The 26,234-nt window shown below is 44.2% G+C and overlaps 2 protein-coding genes across 2 annotated transcripts in view; one reads left to right on the top strand and one right to left on the bottom strand.

Moving 5' to 3' along the window:
• The window catches only part of DNAJC17 (DnaJ heat shock protein family (Hsp40) member C17), a 40,326-nt gene extending 24,285 nt beyond the window's left edge, over window positions 1-16,041 (bottom strand). Inside the window, exons 1-4 of the mRNA XM_068251671.1 lie at window positions 15,824-16,041; window positions 12,293-12,362; window positions 9,282-9,340; window positions 4,337-4,424 (exon numbers count right to left, since the gene is read on the bottom strand). Coding sequence (XP_068107772.1) covers window positions 4,337-4,424; window positions 9,282-9,340; window positions 12,293-12,362; window positions 15,824-15,916 — 310 coding nt within the window. The 5' untranslated portion in view covers window positions 15,917-16,041. The remainder of the gene's footprint in view (window positions 1-4,336; window positions 4,425-9,281; window positions 9,341-12,292; window positions 12,363-15,823) is intronic.
• Window positions 16,042-16,139: 98 nt separating this feature from the next.
• Window positions 16,140-26,234, top strand: part of ZFYVE19 (zinc finger FYVE-type containing 19) — a 62,781-nt gene continuing 52,686 nt past the window's right edge. Inside the window, exons 1-2 of the mRNA XM_068253381.1 lie at window positions 16,140-16,206; window positions 24,791-24,849. Of these exons, the coding sequence (XP_068109482.1) occupies window positions 24,796-24,849 (54 nt within the window). The 5' untranslated portion in view covers window positions 16,140-16,206; window positions 24,791-24,795. The remainder of the gene's footprint in view (window positions 16,207-24,790; window positions 24,850-26,234) is intronic.

Below are 26,234 nucleotides of genomic sequence, written 5' to 3'. Positions count from 1 at the left end.
TTTTGAAAAGAAGACATCCCAAAGTATTCACTGAGAGGCATAGTGAGTTCATAGAATATATTATTTTTTGTCACAAGTAAGCGGAAAATGACAATTTGTGACAAAAAAAAAAAAAAAAGTTTCCATTTCTGCTAACTTGTGATTAAAAAAAAAAAAGAAATCTGCCACGGACTCACCATGCCCCTCTCTGAATACTTTGAAGTGTCTACTTTCCAAAATGGGGTCATTTGTGGGGTGTGTTTACTGTCCTGACATTTTGGGGGGTGCTAAATTGTAAGCACCCCTGTAAAGCCTAAAGGTGCTCATTGGACTTTGGGCCCCTTAGCGCAGTTAGGCTGCAAAAAAGTGCCACACATGTGGTATTGCCGTACTCAGGAGAAGTAGTATAATGTGTTTTAGGGTGTATTTTTACACATACCCATGCTGGGTGGGAGAAATATCTCTGTAAATGACAATTTTTTTTTTTTTACACACACAAATTGTCCATTTACAGAGAGATTTCTCCCACTCAGCATGGGTATGTGTAAAAATACACCCCAAAACACATTATACTACTTCTCCTGAGAACGGCGATACCACATGTGTGGCACTTTTTTGCACCCTAACTGCGCTAAGGGGCCCAAAGTCCAATGAGTACCTTTAGGATTTCACAGGTCATTTTTGTTTCAAGACTACTCCTCACGGTTTAGGGCCCCTAAAATGCCAGGGCAGTATAGGAACCCCACTAATGACCCCATTTTAGAAAGAAGACACCCCAAGGTATTCCTTTAGGAGTATGGTGAGTTCATAGAAGTTTTTATTTTTTTGTCACAAGTTAGCGGAAATTGATTTTAATTGGTTTTTTTCACAAAGTGTCATTTTCCGCTAACTTGTGACAAAAAATAAAATCTTCTATGAACTCACCATACTCCTAACGGAATACCTTTGGGTATCTTCTTTCTAGAATGGGGTCATTTGTGGGGTTCCTATACTACTCTGGCATTTTAGGGGCCCTAAACCGTGAGGAGTAGTCTTGAAACCAAATGTCGCAAAATGACCTGTGAAATCCTAAAGGTACTCATTGGACTTTGGGCCCCTTAGCGTACTTAGGGTGTAAAAAAGTGCCACACGTGGTACCGCCGTACTCAGGAGTAGTATAATGTGTTTTGGGGTGTATTTTTACACATACCCATGCTGGGTGGGAGAAATATCTCTGTAAATGACAATTGTTTGATTTTTTTTACACACAATTGTCCATTTACAGAGAGATTTCTCCCACCCAGCATAGGTATGTATAAAAATACACCCTAAAACACATTATACTACTTTTCCTGAGTACGGCGGTACCACATGTGTGATACTTTTTTGCAGCCTAGGTGCGCTAAGGGGCCCAACGTCCTATTCACAGGTCATTTTGAGGCATTTGTTTTCTAGACTACTCCTCACGGTTTAGGGCCCCTAAAATGCCAGGGCAGTATAGGAACCCCACAAGTGACCCCATTCTAGAAAGAAGACACCCCAAGGTATTCCGTTAGGTGTATGGCGAGTTCATAGAAGATTTTATTTTTTGTCACAAGTTAGTGAAAAATGACACTTTGTGAAAAAAAAAACAAAAATCAATTTCCGCTAACTTTTGACAAAAAATAAAATCTTCTATGAACTCGTCATACACCTAACAGAATACCTTGGGGTGTCTTTTTTCTAAAATGGGGTCAGTTTGTGGGGTTCCTATACTGCCCTGGCATTTTACGGGCCCAAAACCGTGAGTAGTCTGGAAACCAAATGTCTCAAAATGACTGTTTAGGGGTATAAGCATCTGCAAATTTTGATGACAGGTGGTCTATGAGGGGGCGAATTTTGTGGAACCGGTCATAAGAAGGGTGGCCTTTTAGATGACAGGTTGTATTGGGCCTGATCTGATGGATAGGAGTGCTAGGGGGGGTGACAGGAGGTGATTGATGGGTGTCTCAGGGGGTGGTTAGAGGGGAAAATAGATGCAATCAATGCAATGGGGAGGTGATCAGAAGGGGGTCTGAGGGGGATCTGAGGGTTTGGCCGAGTGATCAGGAGCCCACACGGGGCAAATTGGGGCCTGATCTGATGGGTAGGTGTGCTAGGGGGTGACAGGAGGTGATTGATGGGTGTCTCAAGGTGTGATTAGAGGGGGGAATAGATGCAAGCAATGCACTGGCGAGGTGATCAGGGCTGGGGTCTGAGGGTGTGGGCGGGTGATTGAGTGCCCGCAAGGGGCAGATAGGGGTCTAATCTGATGGGTAGCAGTGACAGGGGGTGATTGATGGGTAATTAGTGGGTGTTTAGGGTAGAGAACAGATGTAAACACTGCACTTGGAAGGTGATCTGACGTCGGATCTGCGGGCGATCTATTGGTGTGGGTGGGTGATCAGATTGCCCGCAAGGGGCAGGTTAGGGGCTGATTGATGGGTGGCAGTGACAGGGGGTGATTGATGGGTGATTGACAGGTGATCAGTGGGTTATTACAGGGAAGCACAGATGTAAATTGCACTGGCGAATTGATAAGGGGGTCTGAGGGCAATCTGAGCGTGTAGGCGGGTGATTGGGTACCCGCAAGGGGCAGATTAGGGTCTGATCTGATGGGTAACAGTGACAGGTGGTGATAGGGGGTGATTGATGGGTAATTAGTGGGTGTTTAGGGTAGAGAACAGATGTAAACACTGCAACTTAGGAGGCGATTTGACGTCGGATCTGCGGGCGATCTATTGGTGTGGGTGGGTGATCAGATTGCCCGCAAGGGGCAGGTTAGGGGCTGATTGATGGGTGGCAGTGACAGGGGGTGATTGACAGGTGATCAGGGGGGGATAGATGCATACAGTACACAGGGGGGGGGGGGGGGGTGATCAGGAGTCCCCAGGGTGCAGTTAGGGACCTAATAAAAAAAAAAAACGTTGACAGATAGTGACAGGGAGTGATTGATTGGTGATTAGGGGGGGTGATTGGGTGCAAACAGGGGTCGGGGGGGGGTCTGAGGGGTGCTGTGGGCGATCAGGGGGCGGGGGGGGGGGGGGAAATCAGTGTGCTTGGGTGCAGACTAGGGTGGCTGCAGCCTGCCCTGGTGGTCCCTCGGACACTGGGACCACCAGGGCAGGAGGCAGCCTGTATAATACACTTTGTATACATTACAAAGTGTATTATACACTTTGTATGCGGCGATCCGGGTGCTAGTAACCCGCCGGCGCTTCCGAACGGCCGGCGGGTTACAGCGCGAGGTGGGCGGAGCCAGTCCCCGGCGGCCGATCGCGGCACGAATGACGCAATCGCGCCACCCATGCCCATAAAAGGACCGCCGCCTATGTGCATGCGGCGGTCCTTGCGGGGTCCACTTCCCGGCCGCCTCTGTGTGTTGGGCGGTCGGGAAGTGGTTAAGAAGTGACCATGTGATTCCCAAAGCAGGAAGAACAGAGACCAGGCTACCTTTCCCTACATTACATAAGAGGATAGGTGGCTGGAGATAGTGACAGAAGTAGTGAAAAGAGTGGGGAATGGAAATAGTTTGCACATTAGCTGCACAGTTTACAACCCACTTTATCCATATTCAGTTTTACATAAAAAAAACGGCATGAGTATCAATCACTGTACTAACAAGGAATCTTGCATCTGTAGAGATACATGTAGAGCTATAAAGCAGATTTCTAAATATGAACCTGCAGTACCAAGAGTAATACTTAGAATGTACACTAAGACCACCTGTATGCATTTGAGAATTTAGCAGCTTCCATTTTGGAGTCAGTTGGGATATAACTCTTCAGGCCCTTTCACACTGAGGCGTTGTGTTGCTCTCCATTGCTGCTTCCACATTGCAGTTGCCATTAGTCTCGGAGACTGGCCATAATACCCATGGGGCTTGATTCACTAACCGGCGCTAAGTATTAGCGCCATAGTGAAAAGCTAGACAAATCACCCTGTCAGTGCAGTCTGCCGCAAGGTGTATGAAACAGGAAATGGCGAGGTACGATACCACCCTACGTGTGCAATTCGACAACTGCCCGGATATGAAGCTCATAAAGGCAGTTAAAAAGTTCAACAAAGTCTAGGACAAGTGGCTAGATCTTGACTAGTGCCTTTTTTCTAAGTACTGTAGTTATGTAGAAGAAGTGCATTTAGACTAATACAAAAAGTATAAATTGATGCAGGACCTGGTGACTCTCATTCTAACTGTACCCTTCAGATTCTGTGTACAATAATTCCACAGAACCAAAAACTATGACCTTCCTCAATTATCTGACAACCAGGAAAACCAATCCTGCACATGTTGAGGGGAAGAGTAATGAGTTAACATTCCAGCTAGAGATACATCATGTAGAAGTGTGCAGTAGCTTACCGAGTTTGACCTTTTTTCTTTTGTCATCAAGCTTCTGTGTCCTCTTGGCTGCAGCCTCCTTGGCTTTTCTGAGTTTGTCATAGGCCGCCTAAAGAAGACATGATTAGCAGAGCCAATTTAGATAGTTACAGGTTGTATTAAACACACAGCCTTCTTCTAAGCAATCCAGTTTGGATTTGAGTTGAATCACCAATGTCAGACAGATTGTATTTGATAGGCATTTATTGAAACCACAGACAGGAAAATTCATTTTTTTTGTGGGCTCAGGCCTAGTGGACACTTCCATATCAAACTATACCAGGACAACTGCACTCACACAGAGCATTCATTCTCCAGTGCACCTACAGCATGACAAATATTGTATGGTCACCAGAAACTGACTTATCTCTGCTGTTCCCCATGCGGAAAGTGTCATTTACACACAACTGGAGACAGCTGCAGTGTGACCAATCACCAAGCTTTATATGTCCTAAAAATAGATGAATAGGTGCTACATACCATAAATCAAAGACTCAAAATAAAACGATTAACAAAATGCTAAGGCCCCTAACACTTATCAGTTGCTCTCCGTTATAACTGAAAGAAAACTGATTTTCAAAGTAATGCCCATGTTTTCCTGTGGCACAGTTCAACTTAACACATTTTAACTGAAATCTTCTTCCCAATGCACTGCTATGGAAAAAAAACGTGTACCAACGCGCACTAATGCACACTAACGCATACCAACTGATTAAGCGTAAACGGGGCCTAATTTGACCAACCTGATTCAAAATTTAGTTGCATCTTGTACAGAGCTTAGTACTGAACCAATCAAATGCAGTCGCTGCCAATTTCAGTTGTAAAGCTTCGCATTCACTACAGTGTCACTCAAAGTAAGCTTTAGGGCCAATTCACACCGAAATCGCCGGCAAAATGCTCAAACGCTAGCGCTTTTCAAAGAGCTAGTGTAATAAAAGTCTATGGGCCCATTCTTACTTGGGCGATTTGCGCTAATCGATGCAAATCACCCAAAAACGCGAAATGCATCGCCTGCACCATTTTCAGGCGATTTCCCGGCGATAGCGTTTCAGTGCTACAGAAGCGCTAAATGCGATCGCGGAAAAATCACCGCTGTGTTCAGTGATTTTTCAACGTGAAATAAAAAAAAAAAAAAAAAAAAAAAAAAAAAAAAATCGCTGATGTTTTGCAAACGCAAGTGTGAATGGGCCCTTACAGATTGTTCTGGGTGGTATTTTTGAAAAGATGACTGTACAGACATGAGGGGAGGAGAATACATGCGGCACCTTCATGCTGTGCGATTTCTCTTGAAGCTCCTGCAGTGAACAATAGGCATCGGGAGACAGTGATCTGGGTGAATTAATTGCTAAAGGCTGGCAACATGGGGGAACATCTGTACACAACACGATTATTAATGATTATTCTGGCAGGAGGAAAACCTAAAATATTCACATAGGGTAAGCTACATACAAATTACAACAAACGTTTATAAAGAAAAAAAAAAAGTATTTCTATCTTATTGACATGGCCGGATTTCAGGGAAGGCCATAAAGGGCATGGCCTAGGGCACCAGGAAAGCAAGGGGCGGGCTGTGGGCAGCAGTAGCCTCCCAAACATTCATTCTGCTACACAGAGTTTGCACATAGCGCTGGGCAGCTACAAACAGCCAGATCTGGCACTCGGAGGATGAAGGGGCAATGAACGGGCACCGGCATTGATCTTGGAGCTGCCTGTCACTCAATGAATGTGCCGCTCGCCAAGGAGCTTACAATTTAATCCCTGCCATCATGTTACTAATGCTGGGATTACACGATACGTTTTTTGCGTTTGATTCGGCGCACAATCTATTAACCATTCGATATTCTGCTCGATTCTCTTATCTTTTTTCCATTGACTTCTATAAGAAAATCGAGCGGAAACTAATCGAGCGGAACATCGGACATGTCGGAATTTTATCATCGAAGGCATCTATCGGAACGATTCTTAAAAAAAAAAAAAAAAAAAAACAGTATCGTGTAATCCCAGCATAAATGTCCTCAGAAGAGATTATACAGTGTTCCCCAACCCTGTCCTCAAGGCCCACCAACACTGCATGTATTGTATAAATCCACAGAGGTAGTAAATCAGCTCTGCTGCAACACTAATGTCTCCACCTGTGCATGTTTGTGGTTTCCTGCAAAACATGTACTGTTGGTGGGCATTGAGGACAGGGTTGGGGGGAACTCTGATATAATCCTTGTCTTGTTGGGTGGGGGTTTAGGGGTTATTTTAAAATGCTGTCAGTCCGGGGGCAGCTAAGTTATAGTGGTCCTTGGGCGGTAAAAAGTATAATCCGGCCCTGTGGTGGACACACTACAAACTGCTGAATCTTTGGCTTATATGCTATTTTACTTAAAAAATCCCATGAATAAAAGGTGTGTCAGCTTACAACATCTTTGTCTACATCCTAAAGAAGTCTCGAAACTAAAATAAATAAAAGAAATAAAAGAAGCTATGTCCTAACCAATACAAATTGTTGATGTCCGCTTAGTAGCTTTACTAATACCATAGTGGTCTCTTCCTAGCCTTTGGTGCGCCCACACGTGCCCAGTATGAAGAAGCTCCTACATAGACAGGAGCACAAATAAAGAGGGACCCAGGGATAACATGGGGAGCCCCTGGACCATCCAAAGGCGCAACACTGTGGTCATGTAATTAAAGGGAAGGTCCAAGCAAAATAAAAAAATGAGTTTCACTTACCTGGGGCTTCAACCAGCCCCATGCAGCCATCCTGTGCCCTCCTAGTCACTCACTGTTGCTCCAGTCCCCCGCTGGCATCTTGCCGACCTCGGAGGTCGGCGGGCCGCATTGCGTACATTTTTACGCATTTCCGCTAGTGCAGGAACATTAACACATACATTTTTACGCGTTACGGGTTCAATGCGTACATTTTTACGCGTTGAACCACTAACGCGTAGAAATGTATGTGTTAATGTTCCTGCACTAGCGGAAATGCGTAGAAATGTACGCAATGCGGCCCGCCGACCTCCGAGGTCGGCAAGCTGCCAGCGGGGGACTGGAGCAACAGTGAGTGACTAGGAGGGCACAGGATGGCTGCATAACTGGTAGAAGCCCCAGGTAAGTGAAACTCATTTTTTTTTTTATTTTGCTTGGACATTCCCTTTAAGGTGCTGGGAAATCTGAATGCAGGATGAAGCCGAAAAACGGTTCACCCTGCTCCTGCAAAAGTCCCAACAGCGTTAATTGCTATTCCCCCTCCATGCCGCCGTGGTTAGACATAATCTGACTGCCAGCTATTGCTGGCGGACGAATTACAACGTTTTTATGATAAATTGAGGTCCGTCTCTTTATGATAATTTGAGGTTCCCATTAAAGCCCATGGTGCGACCAAATTTCCAGTGCCTTTTTTGCCCGACTTGTCCACACTACTTAAAGGGAACCTTAACTGAGGGGGATATGGATGTTTCCTTTTAAACAATACCAGTTGCTTATCAGTCCTGCTGATCTCTTTGGTTGCAGCAGTGGCTGAATCACAAACCTGAAACAAGCATGCAGCTAAATCAGTCTGACTTCAGTCAGAGCTATTGATCTGCATAGAATAAGACACTATGGGAGGCGCCCCTATGTTTCAAATTATATAGTACAACATCAAATATTCAAAGGTAAGAGTAGTGCGTCTTACCTGGTATGAAGACTCATACAAATTAGAGTAGTAAGAATCAATTTATTAAAGTTTCGCGACCACAAGTCGCTTCTTCAGGTCAAATAACGTGCTTGAGCCTTCATACTAATTTGAAACATAGGGGCACCTCCCACAGTGTCTTATACTAAACAGTACCTCACGACGTGGGGTTACACCACCGTAGTCATATAGTGGTATTTTTTCTCCCGGGAGCGGCGACCGACAAGGCCGAGTGGAGACGGTATTTCTCCACATGATCTGATGGTGGTTGCCTTCAAAAGCAACCCAGAATTGTGAGTAGAATTTACCGCAATAGACCAGCTTACGCAACGATAATACACAATATCGGGCTCCCGGTGTCCTTGTGTCTTTTTATATCTATTAGTTTTACTATTGATCTGCATGCTTGTTGGGGGCTGTGGCAAAAAGGATTAGAGACACAGGATCAGCAGGAGAGCCAGGCAACTAGTATTATTTTAAAAGGAAAAATCCATATCCTTCTCAGTTTAGGTTCCCTTTAAAGAGAGCCCGGGGTGTGTTTAAAGAATGTTATCTGCATACAGAGGCTGGATCTGCCTATACAGCCCAGCCTCTGTTGCTATCCCAAACCCCACTAATGTCCCCCTGCACTCTGCAATCCCTCATAAATCACAGCCGTGCTGTGAGGCTGTGTTTACATCTGTAGTGTCAGTCTCAGCTGCTCCCCCGCCTCCTGCATAGCTCAGGTCCCTGCCCCCGTCCCTTCCCTCTAATCAGCAGGGAGGGAAGGGATGCAGGCGGGGACCGGAGTTCTGCAGGAGGCGGGGAGAGCAGCAGACTGACACTATAGAGATAAACACAGCCAGCTCTGACAAGCTGTTTGTCAGCAGCGTGGCTGTGAATTATGAGGGATTGCAGAGTGCAGGAGGACCTTAGGGGGGTTTGGGATAGCAACAGAGGCTGGGCTGTATAGGCAGATCCAGCCTCTGTATGCAGATAATATTCTTCAAACCCACCTCGGGTTTTCTTTAAGTATGTATTTTTTTCCTCCCAGGTTTGCTTTAAATTTTTCATAAATTTGCCACTAGGGAGACTATTGGACCACCCAATACATTCCTTCAGTTTCCCTTATCAGGAAGTGCTTGGTGGACATTATCAACTCATTGATACCTTAAAGTCAAACACTACATAAGAAAAAAAAATAAGGATGATTCCAGACACACACAAAAAAGGAGACCTGTGACACTTACTAAAGTATAGAAGTGTCTATTTTCATTATGCACTTACCCTGGCAGCTCCATCAGTAAGAACTTCCAAAGCCTGAGATAGCTGGTGAAATAATTCAGCTGAAACAGACATAAAACAATGTTAAGCAGGAAAACACATGACAGAGACTTGTCTGTTGGATCCCTGTACAGCCATTTCAAATATGTCAAATGCAAAGTGTGGCATCCAACATTGGCACATGTACTCTCCAATCCCATTTTCTTTAAATAGATAAGTGTATTTATGATACAGTGCATTAAATTAGCTTCATATTTCCACCTCATTAATAATTCAGTTATAATGTAGATCATTATCAGTTTTGCTCTCCTGAAGTGCTTTGTTTTGGACTACCAATATGTCAGCTTTACTGTATTGACATTTGATTTAAATCTTTACAATAAAGGAAATGGAACGGCTATACTGGGCTGGGGTGCCACTGGGGACCGGGACACCTGACTTCAGGGAACACAGGGAAGGAGGGAACGCGCTGGGGGCTGCCACTGGGGACTGGGACACATCTGACTACAGGGGAGTGCATAGTGTCACCCCTCAAAATTATAGGCCCTCCCCGAAAATAAGCCCTAGCATATCTTCTGGGGGTAAAATTAATACAAGACAGTTTCGGGGAAACACAGTATAAGATTGCCCTTGCAGTGGACACAATCAGATTGTGCTGAGCTCTATTTGGAAAAGAATGCAGAAAAGTTCCCCTGTATGCAGCAGGGAGGTGGAGAAGGTTCTCTGCTTTATTCGATTTGCAAATAATCAATTACAAGAAGATTTATCCTTCAACCCACCAGGTAACCAGTTAGCTTCAGTGAAGTGTATAGCATTTCAGTGACTTTATACCAATCTTTCTTTGTTTTATGTTAGTTCTGTGCTGTGTTTACCATCTTACATTATGGACCCTTATTCAATTCACCTTTTCTGCTACGTTGTTTGCTAGGTGATATTTTCACTTCTTATCAATAAAATGCCTTTCAACCCAACAAGCAAGAAAATACTATGATTATTTTGACATTACTTTTTTACCTACTTTTTGGTACTTTTTCAATTGCTGAAAAAGTTATTTTAGAATATGAAAAAATTATCTCCTAGGAGAAAAGTAAGTGAATTGCATATGGGCCTATCATGCTGATTCATCAATAAGTAACGCGCCCGTCAGCGCAAATTACTTGAAGGAGTGCACGGTAATTGTAACGAGCGCAAGCTACGCGTGGTCCTCTCTGCGTAGCGTGCGCTCTTAATCTATGCAAGCTAAACCTAACAGTCGGATGATAGCATGAAGCGCGTTTGCGATAGTTCACTAGCGTGGCTGCTAATATGTTCAATAACGTAGTAGTGTCCATGCTAGTGGACTTTGGCGGTCGCGCTACATGCTGTTACACAACAATTAGGTTTAGCTTGCATACGTTAAGAGCGCACGCTACACAGAGAAGCCCATAAGTAGCATGTGCCTATTACAATTACCTAGCACTCCTTCAAGTAACTCACGCTGACGGTGCATTACTTACTGATGAACCAACCTGTATGTGTGTTAGAATGTGAACATTTCCTCACAGCAGATAAATAATTGTAAATGAGAAAACAGACACAGTTGCATATATGTAATGTACTTTTTCACCTAAGTTTTCTCCTAGGAGATAATTTTTATTTTTCTGTTTAAAATAACTTTTAAGCACCCTGCAATTGACAAAAAAAAAAAAAAAAAAAAAAAAGGAGGAAGAAGAAGTAGTAGGTGAAAAAGTACCGTCACAATTATCCAAGTATTTTCTTGCTTGCGGGTGGCTTAAAAGGCATTTTATTAATAAAGGTGTGAAAATATCACATAGAAAATTCAGGAGAAAAAGTGAACTGCATATGGGCCAGCCTGCGAAATTACGCTGCGCATTGTACGTTTTTCTCCTACATGCAGAAAAAAACAAAACACATTAGGTGTAAATGAACCTATTGACTTACATTGGTTGTAAGTTCTAATGGTAAAACAAATGCAGAACAGTAAAGTATGAACCCTGCCTCAGTTTACTTTGCATTGGGCTCTATTCACAATCACACATGCGTTAAGAGATTTTTTACAGCTATATTACCAGCAGTGAAAATTTCCGCATTTTTTCCACATGCACAAAATTTTTTCCGCATGCGGGAACAATGCGTAAAGAAAAAATAAATTAAAAAAAAAATAAAATGGGGAAACATACGTAATTATTTAGTAACCATGCGGAAAAAAAGTGGCATAAAAAAAATAAAAAAAAAATAAAAAGCAAACACAGGTAAAGTCAGAAATAATGCGCCTCCTTTTTCTTTGCTGGAATTCCCGACTTAAGCGGGTTTTTACCGCACTTTTTACGCAAGTGAGAAAACAATCCATAACATTTTGTGAATGTTGACATGGTGTTATTTCAGTTGGGAATTTGCCCCAAGTGCATTTCCGCATGTGGAAAATGATTGTGAATAGAGCACAATGGCTATCATTCATAAAGCATTTCCACATGCGGAAATGCTTAAGACAGCTGACTTTACCGACCACTTAGCAAAGTCAGCATTCATAAAGCCTCTTTCCGCATGGAAAAATGACACTACCGAGCAGAGTGATAAATCACCGCCTTGTGCGGTGATTATCGGTACAAATGTAGCAAAATGTTCATTTATAAAGATCACCACAAGCGGTGTGAGGTCGGGAAGTTCCGCTCCCTCTGATGTGGCGATACCAATGTAAATGAATGGAGAAACACAGACCTCCCAGGCAGCTGCAGCAGAGCGGAACACGGGGAAATGTATCAACTCGGCAGCTTCCGTGTCTCCGCAAGCCTACTGCCTGCCTAGTTCGGGAAATCTCCGCACTGCTACCACAACTGGATACTTTTTTATGAATGCCCACCCAGAAGTCTAAAAATCCGCCAGCGGTGTTTTCCCGCACTGATTCTCTTTACCGACAGCCTGTTCATGAATGATAGCCAATGTATTAATAAATCCACCCCAGTCTGTTTCTCTTTGCAACTTTCGTTGTCCCTAATGTATACAAAAGTACTTACCAGCACGAGGATTATCTGGGTTTTTGTCTGGATGGCAAGTCAGGGCTTTCTGTCTGTAAGCCTTTTTAATCTACAGAAACATAACAAAAAAAGGATTGAACATTTTAAAAAGCTAAATATAAACTGCAGCAGACATGTAATAATAGAAAAAAAAATACTAACACATTGCTTTTTAAAAATGGCACCCTATAACACAAAAGGGGTCAATGCTGGACTGACAGCATTTCTGTATAGTCTGGATACAATGTACTGGGGCTAGTTCTCTAGGGCGTCTGAACCAGCCACCCAGCGTCTCACTTCAAGTTTTTCTGCAAGCAAACACAACAGCATTTGGAACTTCTGGCGGCAATTCCCATCATTTGATTTTAGCATCGCATTTTGACCCATGCAGGGAAACATAGAAACGCTGTGGTTAGCTGATCCTGGGACAGTGTAGCATCCAGGGAAAAACAACATGACTGGAAACAACGTGATCAAGCAGGACGCTTGCACGGATGGTAAACGTTTGTGCTGGCAGCTGTATAATCACTTGAACTTAAACCTATAGCCATTAAAACATCCGTGTGAACCAGCCCCAAGGTCTCCACCTTTGATACAGGAGACCAGGGTTTGAATCCTGGCTGGAGTCTGATAGGAGAAAAGAGATATACAAATGTTTATTATGTACCACTCTGGAGGACCATGGCCGTTTACTCTACGCTTGTGAGCAGATGTGATGCGTACACAATGAATAGCTCTGTATTCACATTCTGGGAAAAAAAATGATGCAGGTGGGTTCTGGCTACGTTAACAAGGGTGCATTGCAGTGCAGTGTAACAGTCACTTTTATAACGTGGCTTGCCACACTACAATGCACCACTTATGCGACACTTAGAGTGTCATGCGGTATAACAGTGTGCAGCATCCCAACAGGTCCATGTAGTGCATTACCGCAAAACCTGAGTGGTGTCAGTAAAGCATACTTTCCATTAATTGTTTGCTTCACTATAGGCCACGCAACATGCAGATAACATTCAGCGCTGCTTTCCCGATCCATTGCGTTCCCTGTAAACGCAGTCTAGGACTTCTTTTCTTTCTTTCCAAGCAGTGGGCCAGAGTGCGTCATTATGCAATGGGGGAGACTGGGATTCCACCACAAGTATGCCCCGTTATTGACTGACAGCCAATAAGAAGTTGAAAATGGCTGTCAGTCAATAAGGAGGCATACCTGTGATGGAAGCTCCCTTTAGCAGATAGCGAAGATTTCGGTACCTATAAGCCCTGGTAAATACAATATACAATATGAACCCTTGACAGGACAGTTGGTAGAACATTCAAGTCGTTTCTTCTGGAGTGCTATACAGGGCCAGTATGGTGAAAATGTTTGCAATTTTATAATATTTTGCAACCGGTTGCAATAATTTATACTTGTAGCCATCACAAAGTGCAACCTAACCATTGATTTCAATGTATTTGTATCAGAAAATACAACCCAACCCTATTCTCACATAGAACCCTCCTCACCCCCCCCCCCCCCGGAGTGAATAAAGAACCCCCCTGGTGGACTACTAACCCCACTGGAAGTAATAACCCCCCCCCCCCTTGGTGGGCAACTAATAACTCCTCCGAAGGGAACTAAGCACCAGCAGTTGCAAGTAATGACAGCCGGGAAATGCAAAAGAATGTTTATGCGCAGTTAAGCACAGTCCATTCAAGTTGCAATATTTTTCATTACACCGTTTCAAACCCCAATGTGACCCTGAAGCAAAAGTAACCTGATCCCCCCTACCTACGGTGACCAGACGTCCCGGATTGCCCGGGACGCATCCCGGATTCGGGGTCCGCTGTCGCAGGCTGTATAAGGTCCCGGGAAACATCCCGCTTTTAGCAGCAGGACGTCCCGGCCTCACTTTATTGAATGAACTGGCAACGGCGTCTATAGACGCCGTGCCAGTTCATTGCCCGTAGCCCCGCTCCAGCCTCCTTACTGTCTGCCGGTGTTTCGACACCGGCAGGCGTGCAGGGCTATGGCAAGATGGCTGCCAAAGCCCTGTACTGGAGACTATTTGTGTCTCCAGTATAGGGCTTCGGGTGCCATCTTGCCGTAGCCCTGCTCTGCCTGTCAGCGTGGCAGACTGCAGGAGGATCGTCCGGGGGAGATGCGAGCCAGAGGAGTCTTCTGCCAGGTGAGTAAATGCTTTTTTTCCCCAGGTGTTGCCCACAATGCGTTTATTTTGTACTGACATGTTTGCCTGCAGTGCGTTTATTTTGTGCTGACATGTTTGCCCGCAGTGCGTTTATTTTGTGCTGACATGTTGCCCACAATGCATTTATTTTGTGCTGACATGTTGCCCATTGCATTTATTTTGTGCTGAAATTTTGCCCACATTGCGTTTATTTTCTGGTGCCTGGGGTAACAGTTGCTGCATTTATTATTTAATGGTCATAGTTGTCTATGGTTGCTGCTTTGGGGTTACGGTACACTATTAAATAGCATCATACAGTTTCTGCACACCCATGATGCGAAACCTCGTCTGACCACATCATGGCGTAAACACTGCTTTCTCATGCCTCGCTGTTACATCATTATGTTAGCTCCGCCCATACAATGTCATGGCCACACCCATTTCTCGGCACAGCGCGCTGCGCATGCCGCATCCCCCCATTTTTCCGGCGCGGCGCGCTGCCCCTGGACTCACCCCCCCCCCCAGGTTGAACCAACAAAAATCTGGTCACTCTACCCCTAGCCCCACAGCAAATTCAGCCCTCAGGGCCCCCAAACCAGCTGCCGCCAACCCTCAATCTCTTTTCTCAACTCTACTGTGTTTCCTTGTTACAGCACTGTCCTGGTGCAGTGCGCTGCCCATGCTCCCCATCTTCATCCCCACTGGCTGTCTCTTCTCAGTGACCCGGGGCATGTTATTGCACAATGAAATGCGACAGATCATGGAAAAGTAGGGATCAAGTTGGAGAGCATGGCAGAGCAGCTTACCACAACAGTTGAGCAGCAACAATGCTGCATCAAATCGTGCAGAGGGCCAGGGAGAGCACAAGCTGGAGGGAGAAATGGAGGAGGACAGTGTTGGGTCGTATTAGAGGGTATAAGGCAGCCAGCAGAATTGCAAATCTTGGGGGCTGAGCCATATTCAGTCTACTGCAATATCCTCCCTCTCCATCCCCACACGGATATAAGTGGACATGCAGCACACATGCAATTACAATGCATACCTCCCAACTTTTTGAGATGAGAAATAGGGCCACTTATGCCACTCCCTGGCACACACCTGATCACACCCCGTCACCGCATACCATAAAGATTTCATAAGAAAAATATGTTTTATAATTCAAACCACACTGGTCCTTTCTATCCTGGTTCATTTCCTTCATATTAACATTAGTAAAGTAATATATCAATTTAAAGGATGGGAATAAAGTTTAGAGTCAAACACATTTTTTAGTAGAGAAATATATATATTTACTTAGAAAGAGGGACTGTCGGGAGCTATGATAAGTGCAGCGGATACGTTTTGCAGCCATTTCCCCAATTCTCACCTCCCTCTCTGTGGAATCCGGGGCCACAGCCAGAAGCCCATATAGATCCATCTGCAGCAGCTCCTTGGAGGCCGGAGTCTTCCCCGGAGCCATGGTCGCTCTCAGTCTCCCTCAGCACTCTCACACACCGTTTCTCCGATCCTCGGATCCTGGAGATTCTTGGTCCAGGCTGGTTGGGTTGCAGAAACACAGTCGCAGCATTAATACGCTTTCGCGCAAAGCACGCTGGAAGGTGTAGTGTAGCGTAGCTGGTGGTCAGAACAACTCTATGAAGGCAAAGCCGTCCCTGTACTACAGTTCCCAGAATGCTGTGTGGCTCGAATTGGTGGATATTTCCTGAAACTTACTGGAGGGCTGAGAAAGAGGGCTGTCATTGCGCTGAGGTAAAGATTTGGGGAAAATGGGGCAAAACTGATGATTTGAGGGCTAGCGGTTTGGTTGGTTTGCAGATGGTTTTTATGTCTTATTTGACATAGTAAAGACAGTTATTCGAGAACAAAAATATGGCACTTTCAGTCTGCCACCGGTTTGTGCTTTGCAATAGGTTTTGTCACTGATTTATGTGGCTACTTTAAATTAGGATATTTTATTTTGCATTTGTGCTTGGAGGTCTACTTACATGTTCTTTGTCCCCAAATTACATAGAAATAGCACACCATAACTTTACAGGGTTCTGTTAGGAGCTCAGTAGGTGGGCTTCATACAAATTGTTGGAACAGATTTCACCCAAAATTAACTTCCCTGATTGTTTCAGCTGACATTTTAACACAGACAGACAGAAGACAAACACTTATATAGCGCTTTTCTCCTGGCGGACTCAAAGCGCCAGAGCTGCAGCCACTAGGATCCGCTCTATAGGCAGTAGCAGTGTTAGGGAGACTTGCCTAAGGTCTCCTGCTGAATAGGTGCTGGCTAACACAGATCATTGTGCCCTGTGGAGAGTGGAAAAGGAAGAATAAACAGGATTATTTTGATCACTTCTGTTGAAAATCGATTAGAAAAAATGATCAGAAATCAGATCGGACCTTGATCTGAATGGAAATTGCATCGTGTGTACCAGGCATTACTTAGTTGATTGTTGAAGGGGACGTCAGAAACATTAACTACATTGGGCTCTATTCACAATCCCACACTTTGTAAACTTTTTTACCGCTAAATTACAGCCATCGATAATTTTTAAATTTTTTCCGCATTCACTAAAAATGTTACGCATGCGAGTAGATGGCAGAAAAAAGTGTGGAAACAGCATAAAACAGTCGGTAAATATGCGGTAAAAAATTGTCAAAATAAATGTTAAAGAGACCCTGTATTAAAAAAAAAAAAAAGACCCCTAGGGCAACTAACCTCGAGGCTTTCCCCATCCCTGTAGCTGCAGGCAATCCTGAGCTGGCTCCCCCGAAGCGTCCCGCAATCCTCCCCCGACAAGCCTGACAAGGCTTGATATATTTACCTTCCCTGGCTCCAGCGGGTGGCGGCTCTCACGACGGAAACGGACAGAAATAGCCGATCTCAGGAGACTTGCGCCTGCACAGTAGAGCGGACCGACAGCGATCGGCTATTTCCGCCTATCTCTGAGCGGAGAGCCGATACTGCGCCTGTGCTGGAGCCAGGAAGGTAAATATTTACATCCCCGCTGTTCGAAGGGGCACAGCGAGACCGCCGTGGGACGCAGGAGGATGGGGATAGGATCCGGAGGCTTCCCCCACCCGAGGTGATTACCCCTCAGGGGAACTTTTTTTTAGTTACAGGTTTTCTTTAATAAAAGTCCAGCAAACACAGTGCTAAAGCCTCTAGACGTCATTTAATTTCACGGGAATTGAAAAATATCACCAGGTACTAGCAGGTGATAAAAAGTCAGTATTTAAGGCAAAAATAATGTGCCCCTTTTTCATATAGATTTTAGTTTTTTTTTTCTAAAAAAAGGTCAACAATTTTACCAATTTTTACCAACAATTTTATGCATTATTACTGCAATATCATGAGGAAAACTTTGTGAATATCAACATGGTCTTTTTTTTCTGTCTGAAATTTTCTGACTTATGTTTACCACATGCAATCATTTAGCTCATTCTGTATAGAGTTTTACCAAAATGTTGAGCAAAAATGTTTAGCAGCAGTGTTTCAGGTGATGAAAATACCGTATATATACAAGGGGATGCGAAAGTTTGGGCAACCTTGTTAATCGTCATGATTTTCCTGTATAAATCATTGGTTGTTACGATAAAAAGTCAGTTAAATATATCATATAGGAGATGCACACAGTGATGTTTGAGAAGTTAAATGAAGTTTATTGGATTTATAGAAAGTGTGCAATTATTTAAACAAAATTGGGCAGGTGCATAAATGTGGGCACCACAAAAAATAAATGAAATCAATATTTAGTAGATCCTCTTTTTGCAGAAATTACAGCCTCTAAACGCTTCCTGTAGGTTCCAATGAGAGTCTGGATTCTGCTTGAAGGTATTTTGAACCATTCCTCTTTACAAAACCTCTCTAGTTCATTCAGGTTGATGGCTTCCGAGCATGCACAGCTCCCTTTAACTCGCACACATATTTTCAATTATATTCAGGTCTGGGGACTAAAGGTGGGTACACACGTCAGATAAAAGTCTTTGGAAAATGAAAGATCACAGACCAATTTTACCCCCTTTCATGTAGTATGAGAGCCATACTCTACACAGTCTATTCTATGGAGCTGAACTCCCCATCAGATAAAAATCTTTGCAAGATGCTGCACACAAAGATGCTGTACACACGCAACAGATCAGTATCTGCAAAAGATCAATCCCTGAAAAAGATCCATTCCTGCAAAATGCATTCATAGTCTATGACATCTGCAGATCCCATACACGCCTTGTTTAATGGACCTTCATCTGCAGATCAGACAATTATCTGCCGATCTGAAGATCCAACCGGGTGGATCTGATCTACAGTTGAGGAATCCATGCATCCCTCAACTTTGTCCCTGCACTGGCCACAAAGCCCCACAGCATGATGGAACCAACACCATATTTTACTGTAGGTAGCAGGTGTTTTTCTTGGAATGCTGTGTTGTTTTTCCTCCATGCATAACGCCCCTTGTTATGCCCAAATAACTAAATTTTAGTTTCATCAGTCCACAGCACCTTATTCCAAAATGAAGTGGGCTTGTCCAAATGTACTTTAGCATACCTCAAGCGGCTCTGTTTGTGCTGTGAGTGGAGAAAAGGCTTCCTTTGCATACAGCATCTCTTTGTGTAAAGTGCGCTGAATGATTGAACAATGCACAGTGACTCCATCTGTGGGTTGACTGACTGTTCTCGCCATTCGTCGCTTCTGTTTATCCAAGATTTTTCTTGGTCTGCCACTTCAAGCCTTAACTTGAACTGAGCCTGTGGTCTTCCATTTCCTCAATGGGTATCATTCATAAAGCATTTCCGCATGCGGAAATGCTTAACACCGGTGACTTTCCCGACCACTCAGCATAAGCCCCATTCATAAAGGCTCTTTCCGCATGAAAAGGTGACAGAGCGATACATTTCCGCCTTGTGCGGAGTTTTTCTAGATTAATCTAGAAAAAGTAACAAACACATCCATTCATAAAGATTAGAGCAAGCGGTATCCGGAAGGAAAATACCGCTTGCTCGACAGTAGCGATAGGCGGGCGGAATACATATAAATGAATGGGAGGGACCTCCCAAGCAGCATCAGACAGAGCAGCGCAGGGAGGGAACCGGGCAGCTTTTAAGTTTCCGCATGTCTTCCGCCACGCTGCCGCCAGCTTCCTCCAGAAAACCTCCGCACTTCTTCAGCAACAGGCAGACTTCTTTATGAATGCCCACCCAGAAGTCTTAATTACCGGTTGCGGAGAAGAACGGTGTTTTCCCGCACTACCGACAGCCTGTTTATGAATGATACCCAATATGTTCCTAACTGCGGAAACAGACAGCTGAAATCTCTGAGACAGCTTTCTGTATCCTTCCCCTAACCCATGATGGTGAACAATCTTTGTCTTCAGGTCATTTTAGAGTTTTTTTTAGACCCCCATGTTGCTAATCTTCAAAGAAATTTAAAAGAGGAGGGAAACTTACAATTGACCCCCTTAAATACTCTTTCTTATAATTAGATTCACATGTGTATGTAGGTCAGGGGTCCCTGAGCTTACCAAGCCAATTTGAGTTCCAATAATTAGTTCTAAAGGTTTTGGAATCAATAAAATGACAACAGTGCCCAAATGTATGCAGCTGCCTAATTTTATTTAAACAATTATTGAGCACTTTCTGTAAATGCAATAAACGTCACTTCTCAAATATCACTGTGTGTGTCTCCTATATGATATATTTAACTGACATTTTTTATCGTAACAACCGATTTATACAGGAAGATCATTATGATTAACAACGTTACCCAAATTTTCGCATCCCACTGTAGCTTGAGGCTTTTGACCTACACAAGTACACTTGTGCTTACATACAGTGACCAGATCTGCCAGTTTACTTGGGACATGTCCCTGAATTAAGGTGCACACACACATCTAATCTTGATTGGCCAATTTACCACTTGCATGAACCATGAGGGTCAACAGGTTTTGAATACTACAAACAGATTCTGTAGGTAAGCTCTCATACTACATGGAAGTAGTAAAATCGGACAGTCCTGATAGGATGTTTGTATGCACCTTTAGGGCCCCCTGTCCCAGGCACAAATATGTCCCAACCAAAGTCCCAGGTGGTTCACCGGATGTCCCAGATGGGCCGCATAATGTCTCAGCTCCCGGACTCTGTGGCCACACAGTTGGCTTCCATGCTCCATTTCTGCCTCCTGAAAATATTGGCCCGCCATAGATCAGAGATGTAGCTGGGGGCATAAGGGGTGGCAATATAATATTCCGTGCTCCCATCCTCTTTTGTGTCCCCCACTTAGCTGTTTCTCGGCAGTGTATTAAATTTGTGATAGTGGAAAGTGAACTTGTAAGGAGAAATAAGGTAAAAGTTACTTACCTCAGTAGAGGGAAACCTCTGGGTAATCTGGACGCTTCCAGAATCCTTCTCGCGGCACTTTTACACTACATGCAATTACGATTTTGATGCGATTTTACATGTGATTCAGATTTTTGATACGATTAAAAAATGTCCCTTGTACTGCGTTTTTCTGCATTTTTCTTCTTGTGTTGCTGGCATCCAGTTAAAATCAGAATCGCAAATTGGATTTGTAGATCATAATCGCAAATCGGATTTGCAAGGGCCTTCTAAACATATCTGGCAACTGCTTGTCGTTGTTCTTGTGGCCAGAGTCAGACTGGGAAGTGTAAAAACTGAGGAAATCCACCTGCTGGCCAAGCAGCAGATACCCTGTGTTTTCACTCCCAATAGAAACCTGCAGCAAGTCTTCACTGTGAACAGCAACACCTGATGACTGCTGCTTGGCCAGCAAGTGGATTTCCTCAGCTTTTCCAGCTTCCAGTCTGACACTGCTTGTGGCCGCACTCCTGTCTGAGTATAAACACTGTTGTACTGTGCATAAGTGAGTACAGTCCATACCTATGCAGTAGCAAGAAGCCACTTCCTGCAGGAAGGGCCCAGAAAAATCTGGTAACCGTAGCTTACAGACTTTTTGGAGTGTGGTTAGCAAGGACTTTCCCAGATCAAGAGCGTTCAAACAGGCTAGATCTGCAACTGGCAAAGGAGATCAGGAATCCATACAAGCTGGGTCAATTTAGAGGTCAGTAGTCAAATAGGACAAGGTCAGTAACAGGAGTAACTTCAGAGATGCAGGTAATTAGCTGGAGCTGCTTAGAATTAACAACATGTCTGGAGGGGGCTGGGTGCTGTCAGTAGTGATAAGTACACATTTTTTTGTATAATCCTAATTTGGCATTGTAATTCGCAATTACGGGGCAAAATCGTATTGTGAAACATCATAATCAATTTTTTGTAACCATAATTTCGCCCCCATTTTAGTGGTCAATAGCAAAGCCTCCTCATACATGCTATCGTCACCAAAAAATACTACGTATGTTAAAGGGAACCTAAATTGAAGTGGAAAAAACAAGTTTAACTTACCTGGGGCTTCTACCAGCCCCCTGCAGCCGCTCTGTAACCACGCCTTACCTGAACAATCCTCTGGTTCACGTACACCCTGATCATGCTCCTGTTGATGGGAGCACTCTGCACATGCGCTGTATGGGGAAATCTCTGCTGCGCATGCGCAGAACGCTCACGATTAGAGTGATCGAGGACGTGCGCCAGAGCTTGGCAACTGTGGAGCACATTCTTTTGTGCATATGCCAGTTCTTGCACATATGTACAGTGGCAGTAAAAAGTATATGAACCCTTTGGAATGATGTGGATTTCTGCACAAATTGGTCATAAAATGTGATCTTGGGCTTGATTCACAAAGCGGTGCTAACTGTTAGCACGCTTGTGAAAATCACGCCTAAAGAAACTTAGCGCGTGCTAATTAGAGCTTGTGCGCAAAGTACCACACGCAAAAACTTTGCGCGTGCAAATCCCGTTGCTCGCAAAACGAAAACGGCGCACCCTATGCACCTATAAGGTTGCATTGGATGCGCCCTAAACGTCGCACCCCCTTCCCCCCCCCCCCCCCCAAAAAAAAAGTACTGCATGTTTGAAGTTTGCAAAAGAGCACTTGGATGTTCCACAGCAGTACTGGCAAAATATTTTGTGGACAGATGAAACTAAAGTTGAGTTCTTTGGAAGAAACACACAACACTATGTCCTCATTCACACCTAAAATTGAAAACGCAAGCGTTTTGCGTTTTTGTGCACTTTTTTCCCCCCTCCTGGCGCTCTACTGCGTGCTGCGTTTCTGGTAAAAGCGCATTTCTAAGCGCTTTTACAGAGCGATTTTGTAATTCACTCCCTGACGCAAGTCAGGAAGTGAACTCTTTGACCCGGAAAATAATAAATACAATGTATTCTTAAAAATGCTCAAGCAATCGCTGCACAAAGCGATTTTGTGAGCGTTTTGCATTTTTCAAATACCTTCCATTATAGCAAAAACGCCCAAAAAATGGTACAGGCCCTTCTTTTCCGACCGCAAAGCGGGCGCAGTGCGCTGATATGAACCTTTTCATAGAGATTCACTGCACAAGTGTTTTATGATCGATTTTGAAAATCGCCAGCACTTGAAAAAAGGGCAAAAACGCCCTTAGTGTGAACGAGCCCTATGTGTTTAGAAGATGAGGCACAGCACACCAGCATCAAAACCTCATCCCAATTGTGAAGTATGGGGGTGGGGGCATCATGGTTTGTGGCTGCTTTGCTGCATCAGGGCCTGGACGGATTGCTATCATTGAAGGAAAAACAGTTTATCAACACATTTTGCAGGAGAACTCAGGCTGGTTTCACAGTGGGACGTTACAGGCGCACGTTAGAGCAGCCTGTAACGCACCCCACCACACAGCAATGAAAAATCAATGGGCTGTTCACAGTGCCCACGTTGCGTTACTCAGTAACGCTGCGCCATAACAGAACGTACTGCATGCAGTACTTTATAAGCGGCAGAGCCGTTAGACTGCTTGCACATGCGCTGTAATGTTGGGGAGGAGCGGAGAGTGGCCAAGCACATGGCTAATTAATATTCACTGCACTCAGTGACGTGCAGTGTTTACTTCCTGGAGCGGCCGCTCTGTGCGGCGATTGGCCAGGCGGGACCACGTGATGCCGCATGCGTCCAAGAGTGCGCATCACGGCATCACGGACGCCAGAGTGAGCTGCACAACGCGGCTCACTCTGACGTCCACATTAGAGAGCACCAGGCGTTGCGTTTGGGGCCCGTTATGCGACCATAACGTCCCCTAAAACGCAACGTCCTGGTGTGAAACCAGCCTTAAGGCCATCTTTTCACCAGCTGAAGCTTGGCAGAAGATGGATGTTGCAACAGGACAACAACCCAAATCATAGAAGTAAATTAACAGAATGGTTTAAACAGAAGAAAATACGCCTTCTGGAGTGGCCCAGTCAGAGTCCTGACCTCAACCCGATTAAGATGCTTTGGCATAACCTCAAGAAAGCGATTTACACCAGACTGCCCAAGAATATTGCTGAACTGAAACAGTGCTGTAAAGACCAATGGTCATAAATTTCTCCTGACTGTTGTGCACGTCTGATCTGCAACTACAGGAAATGTTTGGTTGAAGTTATTGATGCCAAAGAAGGTTCAACCAGTTATTAAATCCAAGGGTTCACATACCTTTTCCACCTGCACTGTGAATGTTTACATGGTATGTTCAATAAAAACATGGAAACATTTAATTATTTGTGTGGTATTAGTTTAAGCAAACTGTGATTGTCTATTTTTGTGTCTTAGATGAAGATCCGATCACATTTTACGACCAATTTGTTCAGAAATCCATATCATTCCAAAGGGTTCACTTACTTTTTACTGCTATTGTATGTGAAATCTGACACAATGATTCACTGACTTGCAAGCGGCTCTAGCCGAGGTCATTAGCTTCATCATCAGCGATGTGCATGAGCAACAGCGGCGAATCAGCTAATTTCAGCGCTTTGGGTGCCACCGCAGGCCACAATGAGAATTACGGCTATAGCAGTGCTCATTGACTAATTTAGTCGCCAGCAATAGCCTGAGCTCAAATTACAAAACAAAAAAAGATAATTCGACCATCTGCAATAGCCAATGCCCAGATTATATGTGTTGTTTCCCCCCCCCCCCCCAGAGTTGCAATAACCTGGAGGGGGAATAGCATTGACACCACCGAGGAGTTTTCCTGCAGCAGAGTTAGCTGTCTTTCGGCTTCACAGAGAAAACTAATGCATATGCTGGAAGAACGAAGAACTAATCACTGTATGGTGCTCCAGCCAGTGAAGCTGGCTACTATCCAGTGTTCCTAGTACAGCCACGCAAAGCCATAACTCTGCTTTGCTTCTAAGGCATTAACATATAATGTAAGTCAATATAAGCATACAGAAAGAAGGTACTCAGTCTTTGTCTTGTATTTTACAGGAGTCATGAATGGCAGATGTTTCGGTTGTGCATCTAAATTCACTATCTTTAAAAAAGAGGTGGGTATACTATGGACAACATTAGACCCAAGAAATGGTTTGTTTAAAAAAAAAATATCCAATGATTTTGTATGTTTTTAAAGAGAACCAGAGACTAAGCACCCTCATGTATTTTATTACATTTATCAGTGGGAACATGACCGTAAACACCTACCCTGCTTTTAGTTTCATTCTTCTCTGCTTAATCTATCTGTTATCAGCTGTGATAAGAATCCCTGACTGAGCATTCAGTCTAGGTTTGACCTGGAATCATTATAGCTGAGTCTTCTTTGGAGTCTTTTCAAACCCAAGCCTGCCCCCTCCTGGCTCAGCTTTCCTGCTTTGCATACTCAGAGCTGATGACATGGGAGGGCCTGCTCCTGCAGAAAGAAGCTCTGAAACAGACAAGTGTGGCTGTGTGATCTGTGTGCCACACAGGCAGCCACACAGCATACCAGAATAATAAAGTTGAAAGCACACAGATGAAAGGCTGCAGCATCAACCCTGCTTGTCTATAGCCTCATAGAGCCTAGACAGCACATCCAGAACAGCTCATAACCTGGAAGCAGAAGGGATATGAGCCGGCGGCCATATTGGATTTTTCCTGGAGCAATAATGGATAAAAAACACTCAAAAAGACACACCAGAGTGGCAAAATTATCAGATAGAACATTTATTCTTTACAAGCTATCGACTGATATGTTTATTTTGTGTGAATCGTTCATCTCTGGTTCCATTTAAAATCAATGGGAAGAAGCGATTGGAAAAATTGGAACTTGCCTGGCATAATATTTTTAGGGCTTATTCACAAGAGTAGTTTACAGCAGTCACTCTTATAAAACTTGCACTGGAGACATTTCGGACTGGTGTGTTATGGCAATTGAACCATGCGTGTAGATCTGAGCAGACTACAGCTGCCCAAGAGACATGACCTGCAGTGCAACCACACTGCATGCCAACCACTAACATGCTTCATACTGTAAATATTGCAATTTGGTTGCATTATACAGCAGCTGAATTGTGGCCAATCCCCTGAAAGAATGCAGCGGACGCAAGGCCGCATTTTCCATAAGGCACTGTAGGCACGTGCCTACATGCGCCTGATGATGGAAAGGCGTTTCACTCCCCTCCCCAAGTGCCTCCTCTTGCCTTGCCTATGCAGAGTCCCGAACAGACTGTAATTGAGAGGTTACTCACCCAGGTATTGGCATTCTACTGACCAGATCTCCGTTCAGTCTGGAGCTATTTAAAGAGAACCCGAGTCGGGTTTGAAGAATATTATCTGCATACAGAGGCTGGATCTGCCTATACAGCCCAGCCTCTGTTGCTATCCCAAACCCCCCCTAAGGTCCCCCTGCACTCTGCAATCCCTCATAAATCACAGCCACGCTGCTGACAAACAGCTT

This window comes from Hyperolius riggenbachi, chromosome 9, assembly GCF_040937935.1.
Source record: "Hyperolius riggenbachi isolate aHypRig1 chromosome 9, aHypRig1.pri, whole genome shotgun sequence".
NCBI classification, from domain to species: domain Eukaryota; kingdom Metazoa; phylum Chordata; class Amphibia; order Anura; family Hyperoliidae; genus Hyperolius; species Hyperolius riggenbachi.
Note: the sequence above shows the minus strand (reverse complement) of the source record. Positions and strands in the feature narration are given on the sequence as shown.